Source organism: Cavia porcellus, unplaced genomic scaffold (assembly GCF_034190915.1).
Source record: "Cavia porcellus strain 051 isolate PalLab524CR breed Dunkin Hartley unplaced genomic scaffold, mCavPor4.1 scaffold_7, whole genome shotgun sequence".
Taxonomy (NCBI): domain Eukaryota; kingdom Metazoa; phylum Chordata; class Mammalia; order Rodentia; family Caviidae; genus Cavia; species Cavia porcellus.
In genome coordinates, this window is record NW_026947490.1 from 53,953,929 (window position 1) to 53,975,236 (window position 21,308).

At 38.4% G+C, this 21,308-nt stretch overlaps 1 protein-coding gene across 1 annotated transcript in view; it reads left to right on the top strand.

Moving 5' to 3' along the window:
* Positions 1–6,975: 6,975 nt before the first annotated feature.
* Positions 6,976–21,308, top strand: part of LOC100733965 (flavin-containing monooxygenase 5-like) — a 30,063-nt gene continuing 15,730 nt past the window's right edge. The window contains exons 1-4 of the mRNA XM_063254063.1: positions 6,976–7,198; positions 13,950–15,009; positions 15,626–15,685; positions 20,026–20,164. Of these exons, the coding sequence (XP_063110133.1) occupies positions 6,976–7,198; positions 13,950–15,009; positions 15,626–15,685; positions 20,026–20,164 (1,482 nt within the window). The remainder of the gene's footprint in view (positions 7,199–13,949; positions 15,010–15,625; positions 15,686–20,025; positions 20,165–21,308) is intronic.

A 21,308-nucleotide genomic window follows, 5' to 3' on the forward strand; every position in this document is an offset into this window, starting at 1 on the left:
AGCTACAATGATAAAAACAACATGGTGCTAGCACAAAAACAGACACACTGATCAATGGAAGAGAATAGAGGATGCAGAAAAGCCTCAGGCACATTCAGCTAACCAACTTTTGCAAAAAGGGCCAAAAACATACAGTGGAGGAAAAAGATGACGGTGATGGGAAAACTGGCTATCCACATGTAGAAGACTGAATCTAGATCCATATCTCTCAGCATGTATGAACCTAAAATCAAAATAGATAAAAGATCTAAATATTAAAACAGGAACGCTTGATCTTCTGGATAAGATAGGCAAAATTCTAAATGGGTGCAGACAAGAAGCTCCTGAACAAAACCCTGATTGTACAAGAAATAGCAACCACAGGGGGCTCGGGATTTAGCTCAGCGGCATAAGTTCCTGCCTTGCAAGCAGGTGGCCATGAGTTCAATCCCTGGTACCGATAAAAATGAAAAAGACAAAAAAAAAAAAGAAGGAAAAGAAACAGCAACCACAATCAACAAATAGAATCACATCCAACTAGAAAGCTTATGCACAGCAAAGGAAACAACCAGAATGAAGAGACAACCTATAGAATGGGAAAAAATTTGCTTGCTATTCCTCAGACAGATAACTAATACACAGAACTTACAAAGTACTCAAAAGAATAGACTTCCTATAATAAGACCAAATCAAAAAATTGGGCAAGAAAAGTGAATAAACACTTCACAGAAATGATACCAGAAGAGACCTAGAATCTATTGAAAAATGTAGTAGTCACACACAGTGAATTATTGCTTGGCCAAAAAAGATAAATTTAAATCATTTTTTTAAAAGGATGCACCTGAAGACTGTAACTTTAAGTGAAATAAATCAGACACACAAGCTTAAATACGATGTGATTCTTCTTACATGAGAAACCCAGAGTAAAAATGAAGAGAAAAATAAAATAAAAATTCAAAGTAGAAAAATAGATCATTCTGAAAGAGAAAGGAGCTCAAGAGATGAAGAGGAGTGAGGGGAAAGGGAGGGAATGAAAGAAAAAAGGAATTAGGATATGCACATGGGGCTAGGGATTTAGCTCAGAGGCAAAAGTGCCGCCTGGCAAGCTCAAGGTTGTGAGTTCGATCCCTGGTACCAAAAAAGAAAAGAAAAAGATATGCACATGTACTAACTTCCCACAAAGAACGCAAACATTATGTGCTATAAAATGTACAAATAAAGTTTTAAAAACTTATAATGAAAAGAATTAGACCTCCAAAATAAAAGACCTCATCAAAAGCTGGCCAACTTTAAAGGGAACAAAACCTTCTCAAGAGAAGTACAAAGGCCAATAAGTGCATGAAAAACGTTCAGCAACACTGGCCATTAAAGCAACACAAATTAAAACAATACTGAAATTCCATCTTCCACCAGGAGAAATGACTCTATCTGTCCATGATTGATGAATGGATTATGAAAATATGGCATTTGTACGTAATAAACCACGTAGAAGAAAGATAAGCTTGAGTCATGCTTAAGAAAATGAATACATCATGAATTCATAATGTTAAGTAAAATAAATCAAACCACAAATTGAAATATCTCATGGTTTCTCTTATATGAGAAACCCAAAGTATGAATAAAGAGCAAAATAAAAGTTAGATAATAAGAAGTAAAGAGATTTTTCTCAAAGAAGGAGAGGATCAAGAGATACAGAAAAAGTGTAGCTGAATAAACAGAATAAAAATAAAATTAGAATGTGTTGTGTGCATGTACTTACTCCCTGTGAGGAATGTAATCACTATGAACTGCAAACATGTGCTAATAAAAGATAAAATTTTAAAGGATAGAAATAAACAGTTAGCAATTTGTTTTTTAAAAAGATAATGGCAAAAGAATAAGAATCTAAGAATAAATTAGATGAAAAGTAATGAATCACTCTGAAAAATAAAGTATATGAAATATGTTTACAAAAAGCAATTTGATTTTTCTCTTTATATATTTTGCACCTAATGTTGTCTCCTAAGATAACTTTAATGACATTGCAGTGAATAGAATACATGGGGGACAGAAACAATCTAGAAATGGAATCTGGCTCTCCCTACCCTGCCTTGGTTAAACACCCATAGATTGTCATAGCTGTCCAATTGGTAATCTCCAAAATAAAGATCATCAGGACACTTGGGCAGCATTCCTCCATTCTTTATCAGGGCTGAGATCATGGAGGCAAAGGGAACTTTAGGTATATTCAAAATCAAAGTAAAAACCATATGCTTCCAAGTGAATAATCAGGTGAAGAATAGTTTAAAGATATGCACATTTATTTCAATTAAACACCTTCTCTGTGCATGTCACAATAAATTTACATTCATGAGCACCATTAGGGGAAACTCGGAACAATTATAATTTCATAAATAATTCAAAAATAAAGAATGTGATACTATTTATGGCACTTATTATTTTCATAATCTTATGTATCTAAGTTTATTCTTAGTTTCTGATTTTTATTTCTAAAATAGGTTTCCTTTTATATTGTCAACTGATTACTTCTGTTGTGTTAAGGAAAACATACTTTATGTGTGTCTTATGTAATAAGAATTTAGCCCTTTGATGATTTATAATAGATATTTTTAAATTATTTTAGATTTTCTAGGTAGACAATGAAAATTACTATAATTTTATTGATTGATGGATTTTTTTATGTCACTGCCTTCACTATACCTTTCAGGATGATCTCAGATGAAGAAGAACATAAATGCTCTGATTTTACTGAGCCCACCTCTGATATTTCAGTAAGATATTGCATAGTGAAGGTTAGACATTGTAATTTTATTCCCTCCATATACATAGAAAAGGATTGACTGTCATTCCTGCCCCACTGCCTTTGGTCTCCTAGAATGTGGCTATGACCTCTTGGAGTACGCCATATAATCAGTAGACAGAGGAAGAGAACATGGGTTTACAGATGGTTCTGCACATAACAGGCACCACCAAAAAGTGGAAAGCTGCAGCATTACAGTCCCTTTTCAAAACATCCCTGAAGGACAGTGGTAAAGGGAACTCTTTGCAGTAAGCAGACCTTTGAACAGTGTACCTGGTTGCACATTTTTCTTGGAAGAAAAAGTGGCCAGGGAGCTGGGGATTTAGCTCAGTGGCATAAACACCTGCCTTGCAAGCTTGTGGTCATGAGTTCAATTCCTGGTACCAAAAAAAGAAAAAGTGGCCAGATAAGAGACTGTATACTGATTCATGGCTATATGTGGCCAATGGTCAGGTTGGATGGTCAGGGACTTGCAATGAACTTAACTGGAAAACTGAGGACAAACATATTTGGAGCAGAGTTATATGCATAGACCTCTCCACATGAGCAAATCATGTAAAGATATTTGTGGTAAATAATTTTCTTTTTAAATTATTAGGGTATTTTTCTTTCAAGCAAAAATTAAAACATGTAGAAAAAAGTATTTTTATACCAATCTGATCATGAGACCTGTTACAGAAACTACTACTGAAGTTGTTCAATTTCCTCATTTTCATCCTTAATGTATATTCTGAATGCATTTTGTGTGTTTGTATAGATGGGAATGTTTGAACATAATTTGTTTTCATTAAACTTATTACTTCATCAAACAACATAAGATTTTCTCAATATTTAAATGTTCCTAATTTTTCTTTTTTTTTTTTATTTAAAGAAAAGGAAACAAAAGAATACATGGAGATTTAAAAAAAGGGTAGAGATAATACAAACTTACAGAAAAACAAACGGTAAGAAATTGCTGGTTGAAAAGTTACACATTGACATCTTAGAAATAGCTGTTCATGTTATAGAATTAAAGCATTTAGAATGACATTAATAAAGTGACACTACAAACCCTTCTGCTCTATGATCGAACAAGAGTTCATTAATATGGTTATCAGTCCTACACCTTTGTTTTACTTCTCAAAGAGGGTAAGATTAAACATATCAAAACAGAACATAGCTGTTAAAAAAAACAATTTAAAGAAATACAGATTTCGTAGCAAGCCCACTGGAGATCTTCATTGTCTATGTAACTGTCTCTAGTTTCTTACAAATAGTTGTCCCCATCTTCACCCACCTTTATATACTTATTGTATATTATAGAACTAATCAAATCATTGGAGACTTTTTAGGTCCTCAAGTACCAAATTAGGGAAGACAATAGTAACTACCATCACATCTCTCATTCTCTTTGTGATAGCTGTCCCCATCTCTACATATGCTGAAATTGAACTCAAGAAACCAGTCCAATGTCATTCTAATCAGCAAACATTAGTATTGCTAGAATTTCTATCATAATGCTACAAAATTAGCCTCGGTTTCTTAGCGTCTCTTCCTCAGAGTATCTGTTCATTACATCTTACATTATATAATCTGTTCCCGTAAATAATTAAAAAGAAAAAAAAAACCATGTGTGAATTTCTACATATATATCTATCCTGTGTTATAGGGAATACCAAGTCATAGTAAGACAGCAAAACAATTTCCTAGAAAAACATGTAATGGATACAACATATAAGACCACAATATAGATGATCTTCCATAGTTACTATGTTTCCTCTTGTTATTTTCCATAGATTTGAACACCACACTGGCTTATTATAGTTAAATATAGTATCACCTATTTTTATAAAAACTTAACTTTGACAGCATTGTAGGATTTGAAAACTGTTACTAATTAATACCAGTATGGATATCCTTTACATCTTGTCATCCTCAGAGTAGTGGCCTCTACTTTTAGGGTTGATACTAACAAGCATACCAATTTCAAATAAAATCAGCCATGGCCAACCCATAGTCTTATGATTCAGATTCAATTAAGATCAGTCATAGTAAGACAATGTAAGTATTATAGGATTTCAGTTTAAGTTAATAGGAAAGTAAGGATAGTTACCATGGTATAACCTGCTATTTTTGGGTCAAGATGTCTGTGCCCTCAAATCTGACATGAGTGGACAGACAAATATATATTAAATTCAAACTAAATATGTCCATAAGACTACTATGTCTTTTAAATCCTTATACACCATTAACAATGACCTCTGCCTTTTTCTTTTTTTTAATAGAGTTTCAGCGCTGTCTATACTAAAGACTATAGCTTACCATCTCTGCCGCATGTCTGCTACTCCACTTTTCTACTATATTTTGTCCACCTTATTCCCTCATTCCACTGTCTGCCCCGTTCACTGAGGCCTCTCTGCCACTGTTGCTGGAATCCTGGTATCTCTTCCTCTCTTTCTCTGTAATGTCCTTCAGCACTCTCTGTAGGGTTGGATTGGTGGCCATGAACTCCCACAGTTCCTCCTTGTCTTGAAAATATTTTATTTCTCCATTAATTTTGAGAGAGAGTTTTGATGGGTATATGAGCTTCGGTTGCGTATCATTTTCTTTCAGGACTTGTAATATTTCTCCCCACTCCCTTCTTGACTTAAGAGTTTGTGTTGATAGGTCTGCTGTTATTTTGATAGTTTTCCCGTTGTAGGTAATCTGCATCTTTTCTTTGGCTGCTTTTAATATTCTGTTCTTTCGGTGGATTTCTGGAATCTTTTTATTATATGTCTAGGCGTAGATCTGTTTTGGTTGTAGGTAGCTGGTGTTCTGTATGCCTCTTTTATCTGGATATCATTTCTTTTTGCTATATATGGGAAATTTTGCTTTATATCTGTGAATATTCTTTGTATTTCATTTTTGGTTGTTCCTGCTCCCTCACTCACATTCTTTATTCTTAAGTTATGTATCTTTTTGTCATCTTCTAGTTTTTGAATTGCTTCATTCTGGTTCCTTATTATTTTTAAGAGGCTTTTTCTTTCACGATCATATGCCATAAATCTCTCTTCAAGTTTCAGAAGGCTGTCTTTAGTTTCTGCCAAGGCATTTTGCCAGTGTTCAATGGAGTTTTTAGTTTCCAGGTATTCTCTTTGGATTTGTTTCATGCATTCTAAGTTATGTTTAAATTCTTCTTCAGAAGATTCTCTTTCTTTTCTGATTTCCTCAGTTCTTCCATCAGTGTTCTCTTGGGCGGGGCTTGTCATTTCTTTAATTAATCTCTTTATATCTTGTCTCACTTGAATCAGGAGTACAGCTTTAAATTCCTCTATGAGATCATGAAGGTACTTTTTAATTTCGGCTGATGCTGTGTCAAGCAATGGATGATTACTGTGCTTGTTCTCTTCAGTGTTTACTTCTCCTGGGCTTATTTTCTCATGTTGGGCAGCTGGAGATTTTTTTTTATTTTTATCTCTTGTCATGTTTCTGGTTTCTTTCAGACTGTCCTGGGGTTCTCTGGCCCTCTCTGAATTGCTTAGGGCCTTTCAGAAGCGTGTTGACTTGAGTTTTTGCTGTCCTCCCCAATTTGCTGTTATCTGGGGTAGGCTGGGATGCAGGGGCAGTACAGGGTAGTCTCCAGCCTCTGCGTCAGTCAGTCCGTAAATTAGACTGTACTTTCTGGATGTCACTGAGTTGTGACTATTTTGTATCTGCTTGCTGGGCCCCAAGCAGAGGCTTGGTTTAGCGCCAGTATCTCCTGCCAGTTCTCTTTGTACCAGAAGCAGCTGACTAATGTCACTATGGCACAGGGTCCTGCCCAAATCCCAGCTGTTCTCTTCCAGACCTATCTGTGACAGGAGCACCAGCACAGCAGAACTGCCCAAACTCAAGATATCTCCCACCAGTTCTCTGTATGAGGCTGAAGCCAACACGTACTCAGGCTCTTCCCAATTTCAAGATGCCTTCCACTAGCCCTCCCTACAGGGGGGCTCAGTGAAGCCACTGAGCTGTAGGTTCTGCCCAACTGTAAGATGGCTGCCACCAGACTCTGTGTTATTGATGTCCCCGTGGTGGCGGGCACTGCCCCGTTCCAAGATGTTCTCTGGCCAACCCCAACAGCCGCGGGGTCCCCAGTACTCACCAGGGTCCACGCCGCCCACCTTTCCCGCACTCCCGGTACAGCACAGAACGGTCAGAAATCCGCGCAGCTCCTGGTACTGGTACTGTGCGGAATGGTCAGAAATCCGCGCTGCGTGTACTCCCAGCACCGCGCGGAGCGGTCACAAATCCTCGCTGTGTGCACCCCCGGCGCAGTACGGAGCAGTCAGAAATCCGCGCTGCATGCACTCCTGGCGCTGCACGGAGCGGTCAGAAATCTGCGCTGCGTGCACTCCCGGTGCCGCGTGGAGCGGTCAGAAACCTGCGCTGCGTGCACCCTGGGCACCACGCGGAGCGGTCAGAAATCCGGGCTGCGAGCAGAGGAGGAGCTGGGCAGATCTGGGGTGCCCTCACCGGCCTCTCTGCGTGTCTGGAGGACTCTGGATATCTCCACCCAGACTGCTGGAGTCCCCCCAGGCTTCCAGGTGCAGTGAAGGGGAGAGGTGGGTTTGAGGCTTCCACATCAGCCTCCCCATTCCGGTTACACTTGGAGAACTGCTGAGCTCCCGACAGGTGGGCCGGCCCACACTATCAGCCGAGCCCAGCCTGTTTTGCAGCCACACCTACCCATCAGTGTACAGAGGAGGAGCTGGGCGGATCTGGGGTGCCTGCATCGGCCTCTCCGTGTGTCTGGAGGACTGTGGATACCTCTGCAAGCAGGGAGGGTCCACAGGTTCCTGAGGCACCGCGGCCTGTGGTGAGTACCCTAACCCAGCTGCGATTGAAGAACTGTGGAGCTTCCAAGGGGCAGGTGGGTGCACAGTGTCCCTGAGGCCCAGCTTGTCTGGAACTGCGGAGTTCTGAGCAGGCAGAGGAGGGCCACTGGTTCTGTAGGCCCAATGGCTTGGGGTAGCGTGGCGCCAGAGTCTCAGTACCTCCAAACATAGAAGGGGATTTTCAACAGATCCTGAGGAAGCTTTCAAAAATAACACTTGAAACACAGAAATATAGGAAAATGACAAAATGAAAGACCAAATTACAACCTCAAACCTCCAGCCCATCTCAAGAAACCCTAGGATCGATGTATATAGAAGAAAATATATCCCATCCACCTCATATATCGGACACAATAGCTACTGAAATTGACAAGCAACTCCAGGAAGCTTTAAAGAAATTCAAACTCAAAATAATCTCCCAGATAAAAGAAGAAATGATAAAAGAAATGAAAGAGATTCTAAATATATCTAAAGAAAACACAGATAAAAAATTGGAGGAACTAAACAAAAAGATAGAATCCCTAGACGAGCAATATAAGAAACAAACAGAATACATAATGCAGATGCACAGAGATATACAGGAAATAAAAAACTCCACTGAAAGTTGTAAAAACCGCCTTAATGAAAGTGAAGATAGAATTTCAGACCTTGAAGACAGGATTGCAGCTAGTGAACAGGAAAGGAAAGATCTTTTGAAAATAACAAGGAATCAGGAAACAACAATTCAACAACTGCAAGACGATGCAAAGAAGAATAACATAAGAATCATAGGGATTAATGAAAGAGAGGGAGACAACATGAAGGATGTCAGGAGGATATTTAGAGAAGTAATAGCTGAAAATTTCCCAAGCATGAGATCAGAAACTGACATCAGGATCAGTGAAGCATATAGAACTCCAAACAGTCATAACCAAAATAAAACTACACCCAGACATATAATAATCACCATCCCAGAAATCCAACACAAGAATAGATTATTAAAAGCTGTCAGGCAGAAAAGACAGATCACTTATAAAGGAAAACCTATCAGAATCACAGCAGACTTCTCAGCACAAACGATAAAGTCAAGAAGAGCATGGAGTGAAGTATTCCAGATCCTAAAGCAAAATGATTTCCAACCTAGACTGATATATCCTGCAAAACTATCATTCAAAATAGATGGTGAAATACGATACTTCCATGACAAAGAACAGCTGAAGAACTTCATGAACACCAAACCAACCCTGCAAAAAATATTGAAAGACAGTTTAGATACACAAAGGAAAAAACCACTAAGCAAAGCAAATAATTAAACAGAACAGAAAGATAAAGATGCAACAGCAGAGAGATAACATTCCTACAATTAACCAGCATTTAACAGTAATAACCATTAATGTAAATGGTCTCAATGCACCAATCAAAAGAAACAGACTAGCAGAATGGATCAAGAAACAAAATCCAACCATATGCTGTTTACAGGAAACCCATCTAACCCAGAAGGATACTCACAGACTGAAAGTCAAAGGATGGAAAACAATTCTTCATGCAGCAGGAATCCAAAAAAAGGCAGGAGTAGCCATTCTGTTTGCAGACAATGTGAACTTTAAACCAACAATGACCATAAAGGACAAAGAAGGTCACTACATACTCGTAAGGGGAAAACTCCAAGAGGAAGAGATAACTATCTTAAATATATACGCACCAAACTCCAGAGCACCCAGTTATATAAAACAATTATTAACAGAAATGAAAACTCAAATTATCAGTAACACAATTGTAACAGGAGACCTTAATACACCACTGACACCAAGGGACAGATCAACCAGACAGAAAATGAGCAAAGAAATAACAGAACTGAATCACACCTGTGAACAAATGGGTTTGATAGACATATACAGAATGTTCCACCCAACAACATCAGAATACACATTCTTCTCAGCAGTACATGGGTCATTTTCTAAAATAGACCATATATTAGCTCACAGAACATATTTAAGCAAACGCAAAAGAGTTGAAATCATCCCTTGCATATTATCGAATCATAGCGCTCTGAAATTAGAAATTAATGATAAAAGATACTGCAAAAATTCCGCAAACACATGGAAACTGAATAACACACTCTTGAGTAATCAGTGGGTCACAGAAGAAATTAAACAATACCTAAAAGAAAATGAAAATGCAGATACAACTTACCGGAATCTCTGGGATGCAATGAAAGCCGTCCTGAGAGGAAAATTTATTGCACTGAGTTCCCACATCAGGAAAACAGAACGAATACAAATAAATAACTTGATGCTACACCTCAAACAGCTAGAAAAAGAAGAGCAAGTCAAGCCCAAAGCCAAAAGAAGAGAGGAAATTATAAAAATCAGAGCAGAAATCAATGCAATAGAGACTAAGAAAACAATCCAAAGAATCAACGAATCAGAGTTGGTTCTTTGAAAGAATAAATAAAATCGATAAGCCCCTAGCGAACTTTATTTATAAAAAGGGAAGAAAAAGCTCAAATTCATGCAATAAGAAATGAAAAAGGAGAAATCACTACAGACCCCATAGAAATACAGAGGATCATCAACACCTATTTCGAAAACCTCTACTCTCAAAAGTTTGATAACACAGAAGAAATAGACAGATTCTTAGAAGCATATGAAGTACCAAAGCTAGATCAAGAGGATATAAAACTGTTGAATAACCCAATCTCTGCTAATGAAATTGAAAATGTAATTGGGTCCTTGCCCACCAAGAAGAGCCCAGGCCCAGATGGATTCACTGCAGAATTCTACAAGAAATATAAAGAAGACCTAATGCCGACACTCCTCAAACTATTCAATGAAATTGAAAGGGAAGCAATCCTTCCTAAGTCATTCCTGGAAGCAAATATTACTCTAGTACCAAAACCTGAGAAAGACCCAACTATAAAAGAGAACTATAGACCGATCTCCCTAATGAACACAGATGCAAAAATCCTCAATAAAATATTGGCAAATAGGATCCATCAAATCATCAAGAAGATTATACACCATGACCAAGTGGGATTCATCCCAGGAATGCAAGGATGGTTCAACATACACAAATCAATAAATGTAATCCACCATATCAATAAAGCCAAAAATAAGAATCACATGATCATTTCTATAGATGCAGAAAAAGCCTTTGATAAGGTCCAACACTTATTCATGATAAGAACTTTACAGAAAATTGGAATAAATGGTCTTTACCTCAATATAATAAAGGCCATTTATGACAAACCAACAGCCAGCATCATACTAAATGGCCAAAAATTGAAAGCCTTTACTTTAAAATCGGGCACAAGACAAGGATGTCCTTTATCACCACTCCTATTTAATATAGTACTGGAAGTACTAGCCAGAGCAATTAGGCAAGAAAGAGAAATAAAAGGGGTAAAGATAGGAAAAGAAGAAGTTAAGTTATCATTGTTTGCAGATGACATGATACTCTACATAGAAGACCCCCTAAACTCCATTGAAATACTCTTAGATACAATAAATAAATTCAGTAATGTGGCTGGATACAAAATCAATACTCAGAAATCAATAGCATTCCTATACACGAACAACAAAATTACAGAGAGGGAAATAAGAGAAACTGGACTATTCACATTAGCAAGCAAAAAAATGAAATATTTAGGAATTACTCTTACGAAAGAAGTGAAAGATTTATACAGTGAAAATTATAATACACTGAAAAAGGAAATTGAAGATGATCTCAGAATATGGAAAGACATCCCTTGCTCATGGATAGGAAGAACAAACATTGTGAAAATAGCCATTCTCCCAAAACTGTTATACAGATTCAATGCAATCCCAATAGAAATACCATCAACATACCTTATAGATCTAGAGAAATCACTCCTAAATTTCATCTGGAACCAGAAGAGACCTAGAATCGCAAAGGCAATTCTAAGCAGCAAAGACAAAGCAGGAGGCATCACAATCCCTGACTTGAAGTTATACTACAAAGCAACAGTAGTAAAATCAACATGGTATTGGAATCAAAACAGAGCCGAAGATCAGTGGAATAGATTAGAAGAGACAACCACAACTACAAACATACTCAACCACCTTATCTTTGATAAAGGAGCCAAGCAGGTTCACTGGAAGAACGACAGTCTCTTTAATAAATGGTGCTGGAAAAACTGGCTCTCCATTTGCCGCAAACTAAAGCTAGACCCATGTCTATCACCATGTACTAAATTAAAATCTAAATGGGTCAAAGATCTGAATATTAAAACAGAAACACTAAATCTATTGGAAGACAAATTAGGTAGAAACCTTGGAGACATAGGAGTAGGTAAAGAATTTATGAACAGGACTCAAACCGCACGGGAAATACTTCCCAGAATCAATAACTGGGACCACTTCTTATTAAAAAGTTTCTGCATGTCAAAAGAAATCTCCAGCATAGTGAAAAGAAAACCCACAAACTGGGAAAAGATTTTAGTGAACTCTCTCTCAGACAAGGGCCTCTTGTCTAAAACATATAAAGAATTAAAGAAACTCAGACCTCCAAAATTCAAAGATCCAATCCAAAAATGGGCATCTGAGATGAATACGCAATTCTCAGATGAAGAAATGCAAATGGCAAATAAATACATGAAAAAATGCTCATCATCATTGGTCATTAGAGAAATGCAAATTAAAACCACACTGAGATACCATCTCACTCCTGAAAGAATGGCCAGGATCAAGAAAACCTACAACAAATGCTGGAGAGGCTGTGGGGAAAAAGGAACTCTCCTGAACTGCTGGTAGGAGTGTAGACTGGTACAGCCTTTGTGGAGATCTGTCTGGAGATTTCTCAAAAAGTTGGGACTGGAAATCCCATTCATTCCAGCTATTCCACTTCTAGGCATATTCCCAGAAGAACTGAAAGCATCATACCACAGTGATATATGTGCACCTATGTTTATAGCAGCACAATTTGTAATCGCCAGATCTTGGAAACAACCCAAGTGTCCATCAACTGAAGAATGGATAAAAAAGTTGTGGTATTTCTATACAATGGAGTATTATTCAGCTATAAAGAAGGATCACATTGAGATATTTATCAATAAATGGGCACAGCTTGAGACCATACTCATAAGTGAAATAAATCAATCTCGCATGTGTGAATACCGAATAGTTTCCCTAATGTAAGTAATGATTCAAATATATAAAAATATGTGGTAATCATGATTCCCCATTAGGTGGCCCTGAAGCCTTATAAAGTTTTCACTCATTAATTAGAAAGGCTTTATTCTGGGCTTCTTGATATGGAAATATTTGAAGCTAGAGTATATGAAGTTTTATCCAAATATTTCAAGGAAAAAGACAGACACTATGGTAACTACTATTAAGTCGGGTTATATGGTGGTGAAGTACTAGGTTGCTGAAACAGTCATGCTTTGACCTCTATTGTTATATTTTTATGTCCTGTTTTATCTCAATCTCCCCCTTATTCTTTTAAAAAAATTATTTAGTCATTTCTTATGTTTGTCTAAATTAAAGAAAAAATTTTAAAAATTAGGATATAGAAATAGTAACTCTTTTTGATTTCCTATTAACTTGTTTTGAAGTCCTGTAGTACTCCCACGATCTTGTTTTGACTGATTAGACTCTGTTCCATTCTATATGATAGTATCAAGTTTGAAGACATAGGCAACTACTTTGAAGGCAATAAGATTCACTAAGATGCCCATTCTGGTTTGACTATTGTCTCCTTTGGAAGTCCTGTAATGTTTACAATGCCTAAGTTTTATTGGTCTTGTTCTCTACTGTTTTGTCCAACTTTATAATATCTAATGAGATAGACAATTCTTTTTAAGGAAACAAGAGACAACGTTGATAACCATTGTTGATAACCTTGTACTCTGTTCTACACCATGTGCTATGTCTATCCTTGGTTTTGACTGACAGCTTTGTTTTGCCATATTTGACTGTATTCTCTCCCCCCCAAAAAAAGTAATAAGAACTAAGGAGTAATAAAATCCATAATGTGTAAATTTTGTTGTAAAAAAGAGAGGGAAAAAAAAAGAAAAAGAGCTCTAACGGATATAACAGCAAGTGTGTTTAGGGGTGTTAAATAGCTGACTATATCAATGTTTTTGGATCATTGAACACAGCTGTTTGCAGTCTCCCTGTTTGAATGTCCACCTTGTATTCTTTGATACTGTGATTTGAGCAACTATTTTCAAGATGATAATATGTAATCTACTAACAGGTGATTTCTTACTGTTATGTTTTTTGTTTTTTTTTTATAGTTCTGTATTACCTGTACCCTTACACCGCTTTGTTTTGTTTTGTGTTTTTCTCTTTTTCCTCTTAAATAAAAAGAAAAAAGAAAAAAAAAAAAAGAGATCCGCGCTGCGTGCACACCCTGCACCGGGCGGAGAGGTCAGAAAGCCGCGCTGCGTGTACCCCCTGCGCCGAGCGGAGCGGTCAGAAATCCGCGCTGCGTGCACTCTCGGCGCGCGGAGAGGTCAGAAATCCGCGCTGCGTGCACACCCGGCGCCGCGTGGAGCGGTCAGAAATCCGCGCTGCGTGCATACCTGGCGCCGCGCGGAGAGGTCAGAAATCCGCGCTGCGTGCACACCTGGCGCCGCGTGGAGCGGTCAGAAATCCGCGCTGCGTGCATACCTGGCGCCGCGTGGAGCGGTCAGAAATCCGCGCTGCGTGCACCCCCGGCGCCGCGTGGAGCGGTCAGAAATCCACGCTGCGTGCACACCTGGCTCCGCGCGGAGCGGTCAGAAATCCGCGCTGCGTGCATACCTGGCGCCGCGCGGAGAGGTCCGAAATCCGCGCTGCGTGCACACCTGGCGCCGCGTGGAGCGGTCAGAAATCCGCGCTGCGTGCATACCTGGCGCCGCGTGAAGCGGTCAGAAATCCGCGCTGCGTGCATACCTGGCGCCGCGCGGAGAGGTCAGAAATCCGCGCTGCGTGCACACCTGGCGCCGCGTGGAGCGGTCAGAAATCCGCGCTGCGTGCATACCTGGCGCCGCGCGGAGAGGTCAGAAATCCGCGCTGCGTGCACCCCCGGCGCCGCGTGGAGCGGTCAGAAATCCGCGCTGCGTGCACACCTGGCGCCGCGCGGAGCGGTCAGAAATCCGCGCTGCGTGCACCCCCGGCGCCGCGTGGAGCGGTCAGAAATCCGCACTGCGTGCACACCTGGCCCCGCGTGGAGCGGTCAGAAATCCGCGCTGCGTGCACCCCCGGCGCGCAGAGCGGTCAGAAATCCGCGCTGCGTGCACACCTGGCGCCGCGTGGAGCGGTCAGAAATCCGCGCTGCGTGCACCCCCGGCGCGCAGAGCGGTCAGAAATCCGCGCTGCACTCTTGGCGCCGCGCAGAGCGTTCAAAAATCCGCGCTGCGTGCACTCCCGGCGCGGTGCGGAGCCATGTTCCTAATTTTTCAACATAGTAGTTAAGCAATGGGACATCAGAAGAAGGGTAAAATGATCCAAGAATATTAACTCCTTTTTTGGGAATAGATAGTGTTCTTTCAGGTACAGAAGAGTTGTTTCATATCAGATGGTACTATTACATTTTTATTGGCATTATAGAGACTATGATTTAAGGAGAAGAAATTAAGTGTCAACTTAGGATGTGAACTTATGATAACTAATTTTAGATGTCAACTTGACTGTTTTAATGGATTACCAAGTAGCAGGAAATGCATTAAGATTATCAAAGATTAGTATGTATCACACCCATTCTTCTTCTGTTAAATTCCTGAAAAGAGAAACCTAGATGGTTTAGCATCTGATTATAAGGATAATATTGCCCAGGTGTGCCCGATCTATGAGGGTGTTTCCAAAGGTATGGGCTGTTACTGAGTAGACCAAGTAGAAATGATCCACCCTCCATGCTCGCAGCACATCCAGTGGGCTGAGAGAATAAATACAAGTGATTTTTTTTTCACTCTGTCCTAGGACTGAGATGCTCTTTTGCTCTGGAACATCACTACACCAGGCTTTCAATACTGGACTCTAAGACATACCCCATAAATTCTCTGTGTGCTCACTCATGCCTTCAGCCGGGCAACATCAGACACCAGCAGCTTTCCTGGTTCTGAGGGTTCCAGATCTGGACTGAGGTAAGCTTCCACCTCTCAAGAGTCTCCAGCTTGCAGGGATCCTGAAGTGGGACTTCTCGACCACAATTGCCATGTGAGTCTATCTCCCTGCTAAATCCCTCTCTCTTGAGATTCTTGACATGAGATAAAAACATACACTTTGGAAATGCCTCTGAAGTGCTTTGTTATTGCAGATTTCTGAGAAGATACAGTGGGTGGAGGTGCTTCTCTTTTGCTAAGAGCTCCAAAGGGATAAATTTGAGACACATCTCCTTCAGGTTTCATTAATGCCAGTTATATCTCTGTCTATAGTAATTACATATCCTTGGCGGGGGGGGAAAGGGTAAATCTTTCCAGGAACAGGTGTGAGGATCCTACCCCACTCTCCTTGAAATAAAGGGACTGGGTAAGTACACAGAGGCTTGATGGTGGGAAGTTTCCAGCAGCAGCCAGGTTCCCTGGATGATGAGTGAGCACCGTGGGCAGACTGCAGTGCACTGGATAGCAAGGAGAGTAGACTTGGGCTCCTACAGCACCTGCCCTTGGCAATGAACACCTGAGGTGTCCAAGACAGAAACATCAAACACACAGCTACCGAAGACGTAAATCCCAAAGAGGCTAATCCCACCCGCACCCAACCCCCAAGGATTGGAGGTTGAAAACCCATCCTCTAGGGCAACCGAAGATTATGATTAGCAAACTGGGGATGTTTATATTTCTGAATTTTTCCCTCCTCCCTCTCTATTGCACTGGTTTTATCACTCTTCCAACAGAAAGTTTGTTGCAGAATTGCTAGAATTTCTGCATTTTCAGTGATTTGTCCGAGGTGGAGACGTGAGTCGAATAAATGAAAAATTTGTATTCAGGAAATTTCCTTTACAGTCATGGCATTTATGTTTTCCCACATGTCATAGTTATTATGTACTTTTCTTTCGTTTCCTGGTGTATGCATAATTCCTTGGTGGTAGAATCAAACCTTCACTTTGTTAGTAGAATCAGAACTCTGACTCTGACATCTGTTTCTTCTTATGATTCACATGATTTTATGGAACAAAATTTCATGCAGACATAAAATTAAGTACTGAGGAAAAACAGGATCTAGAACAATGAAATAAGGAAATGATAGAAAATCAGTTAGGGCACCATAAAAATTGAATGGATTGTAATATATGCTGCATTTCCACCATATCACTCATTGATTATTTAATTCTTGTGCATAGTGTAATTTTCATCTATTTATTAAAACACTTGTACCATTCATCAGGTAGGGATCATTTACTTAGGTGGTCCCAGGAATCACACCAAGAGAAAATGCTGTATTCTCATAACCTGCTGACGAAGAGTCAACTTACTGAAAGAACAATAAAGTAGCAGAAGTTTGGTAGGCAGAAAAAATATTTTGAAAAGTTAGAAAACACACATTTATTTGTAATACTGACGTGGAAATATCTACATTGTGTAATAGAAAAATTATATAATATAAATTCTATAGGCACTAACATTTATTTAACAAATATTTTCTGAAAACCTTTTTGTATATGGTAGTATGTTCACAAAATTGTTAGATAAAAAAGTAGGTGAAATACTATAAGTAGTGTGTTTTAGTTAAATAGATAGGTAGAAAATAAGTAGCTAGAAGACAGATAATAGATAGATAAAAATTGTATACATATGTATATTCAATAATATCATTGAAAGACTATGCAATTTTTAATTTAGTTTTATAATTTTTAAATAGAAATTATTATTAATGGTATAAAAAATAAAAGGATGAAAAAAATTACTAGATCCATTGTGACAGATCATAATTTGTATAGCTATACAGAAATGGATGATGTTCTAAATATTAAGTTGAAAAGAAACTTAAAACAATATGTGTTTAGATGTATTCCAAGGTTAAATAAATTACAAATTCCATTTAGAAAATAATATAGAATGTGATTATTAAGAAAAGGAAGGGAAGAAATATTTACAACTATTATCAGTGCAGGAGTCCTAGCAATATAAATATTATCACTCATTTATGGATTCTAACCAAGTGAGCAATGGACACAAAAAACAGCATTAAAATGCATCCATAGCTTTACTGCCTCAAATGCAGGGCTTTCATTCAACGTAGACTGGAGAATAGGGCTTGCTCTACAGTGTGAATGGAAGTCTTAATCCTTGTCCCTCAAATCTAGAGATCAAAAACTACCTGAGAAGATGAATTCTTCACAGTGCCCATTACAACAAATGCATGGATGACCAAGTATTAGCTCAGATTCCTGAAGAGAGGCAGAAAGCCTCTGTCAGGGTAGGCAGGGCTCTAGGCTCGCTTCACCCAACAGACACCAAAGTTGCCACCTCGCTCATCACAAGAATCATTCCAGCTCCCACTGTGATAAGTAAATGAGGATGCAAAAGGAAGAAAAAACAGAAAGAATACCCCAAAAGTATCCCTAAAATGACATGGGAGCAGGAATTTCCTCCCCCACCAAAACCAGGTTGAGATTAAGGATTTGACCTTAATGGTGCTGGCCCATTTCCTTGTCACTGAGACCCTTTACTGCTCTGCCAGGCACTGTGATGAGAACGCAGAGAATAGTGTTGTCCCTATCCTAAGAGCTGCACCATCCAGTTGGTATGACACACCCAGAATGAGGTAACGAAACAGAAAACTTGAGAAAAACTTTGAGTATTATCCGGCTTTGCTGTAGAAGAAAAAGAAGAGTCTTGTGGTTTTGGTGTCAAAGTAATACTTCCAGGAATGACTTTGGCAGTATCATTTCCCTTTCAATTTCATTAGAGTTTAACAAGTAATAATATTAGGTATGCTCTAAATTTCTTATAGAACTCAGCAGTGAATCCACCAGGATCTAGGCTTTTCTTTGCTGGTAAGTTTTTAATCACATTTTCAATTCCATTGGTTGATACTGAGTTATTTAGATGTATATATCTTCTTGATTCAACTTTGATAATTCATATGTATCTAGGAATCAGTCCACTTCTTCTGTGTTTGTTATTTTATCAGAGCGAAGGTTCTCAAAGTAGATATTGATGTTGGTCAAGAAAAACTTCAATGAAGTTAACATCTGACCATCAGAATTGTTTCTCCTATTTGACAGAGCTGAATCTTGGTGAACAGTCATAACTGGATGATACAGAAAAGAGATGACTTTCTGGACAAAAAAAGGGGAAAAAAAGAGAAAGGTGAGAACATAGATCAAAATGTGCTGTATAATATAATGGTGATGTTTAAGGGGTACGGGTGTTGCCAAAGATTGGATGTTGGGTTCGGGGAGCTGATTCACCAAGGGACTTGAAGCCAGGAGAGATGTTGACTTCAAAGCAATAAGCAATGACTGTATTCCTTCTAATCACTGCCTCTCACAGCCATCAAACCAAAACCCCCAAAAGATTTCATCTCAGTCTAATTAACAAAGAGGCAAGACATAGTTCAATGTGTCTGTTGTTTTTCAATTTCTGCACTTCTGAAAATGTATAGTTCATTTGATCCAATGGGTAGAAATGTAGTAGAAAATAGAGCTATAATAGGATAGAATTAGGAAGTTGACAAGACCACACACACACACACTCACACACACACACACACACACACACACATACACACACACACACACAAAACATTCCTAAACATGTTTCTTGCCACCCTGAGCACTTTGTGAGTTATTAGTAAAAAGATAGTTTTACCATAAAAATTTTAAACACTTGAAAATTTTTTTCAAATTGTATTTTGATTAATTGAGACAACACTTTCATGACTCTAATGAAAGATCAAAGATCTCATCCATATATGGATACATGCATCTCTTAATCTTTGATGATAAATTCCAGGAAAATACACAAAAAAATACACACACCACAACCTACAGAATGTCAATGGCTTATTATATAAAATGATATAAATGATATAGTGTCTGCATATAACCTATACATCCTCCGTTTAAGTTTGAATCAAACTTAGGTTTGTATTTATTACTATGCAGGTGCTGTACAAACAGTTGTTGTACAGTATCATCAAAGACATGATAACAAGAAAAAAGCTTGTATATATTCAATACTAATACAATTTTTCTTTTTAACATTTTCAACCTAATAGAATCAGTAGTTGGTAGAATCTGTGCTTGCAAAAATCAAATATAGGGAGTACAGCAAAATATTTATGTATGTGTAAACATATTTTTCCAAATACACAATCTATATTGTTTGAATGCTAAATTAACCCAATACAAAGTCATAGTTGAAACAAATGAATTTCCATCAAAAGTAACAATAGAATGTTAAATGAAGAGGACAGTGACATAGAAACGAAACTTGGCCTTCTTAAAACAAAGCTGAACAACTATTCTTTCTTTAAGAGACGTGAAAGTGAGAAAGATTGCAGTGATTGGTGCTGGGCTTAGCGGATTAGGTGCCATCAAATGCTGTTTGGAGGAGGGACTTGAGCCTGTATGTTTTGAAAAAAGCAATGACATTGGAGGACTGTGGAGATACGAGGTAATTTTTAAATATTCTTATGAAGTATGGTGCTATCTGTGTGTAAAAGAGCTGCTTTCATTCTAAGATACAGAACTCTGATGGCATTTAAAGTAGTTATTCCCTAAGTATTCTTTCAAAACACTAATATCTTTTATTCAAATAAACTTGAAATTTTCAGGTATTTCCTTTCATTTCCCTAAGAAACCCATGTGGAATACCTGGGATATTGCTAACAGGTTATCCACATGAGAGAAATGACAGGAAGTGTGTATGTAATTTGGTTTCCAGTTTACTGGATAAAGGACTGAAGATCTCCTCATTATTAGTTCAGAGATTTCCCTCCATACCACAGGATCATCCTATAACACAAAGATATATATATATATAGCTTTGCATTATTTAATAGACAATTTTTTAAAACCAAACTGTCTCCATGAATAAAGATATGTTTGATGCTGAATGCAACCATATTTAATATGAAGAAAAAGATGGGGTTATATCATGGATAGTGTATTAGTAAGATCTCTATCACTGTAATAAAATACCTGTTAAAATAAAAATATAAGGAGCAAAGATCTATTTGTATCATGGTATCAATGTTTAGTCCATCAGCAGTTGACCTTTGTGGTCTGGTACATGGTGGCAGAGGGTCTGTTAACCTCACTGCAGATGAGAATCCAAAAGACAGAGGGACTGCAGCCCCAATTCCTCCTTCCAGGGCACAACCTCAGTAATGTGGTTTCTTTCTACCAGTTCCTTCCTCGCTAAAGGTTCCATCCATAAGCTGGGAATCTCCTTTAACCATATGGGCTTTTGGGGCACATTGAGGTCCAAACTATAGTGAGCAGTATCCCAAATGAACAGAAATAAGGAAATGCAGCCTTATCAATAATGTCTCTTACAAAGTACCCAGTCACTTTTGCACTTAAATACTTACCACGTTTATCTAATTTTGTCTGCTCTTATATTTCATTATTTCACCTATTTCTTTTATGTAGAGAAAAAAGCAAAACAGAAAAAAGGATAGAAACAATAAAGAATTTCAAAAAATATTTTACATATTTCTTATGACTTGTGCCAAGTCAAAAACCTTGCCAGCCCCTCTTCTTGAACCAAATTTCTTAGGTTGTGATGCTGATTTTTATCCCTGTGAAGTTCCTCT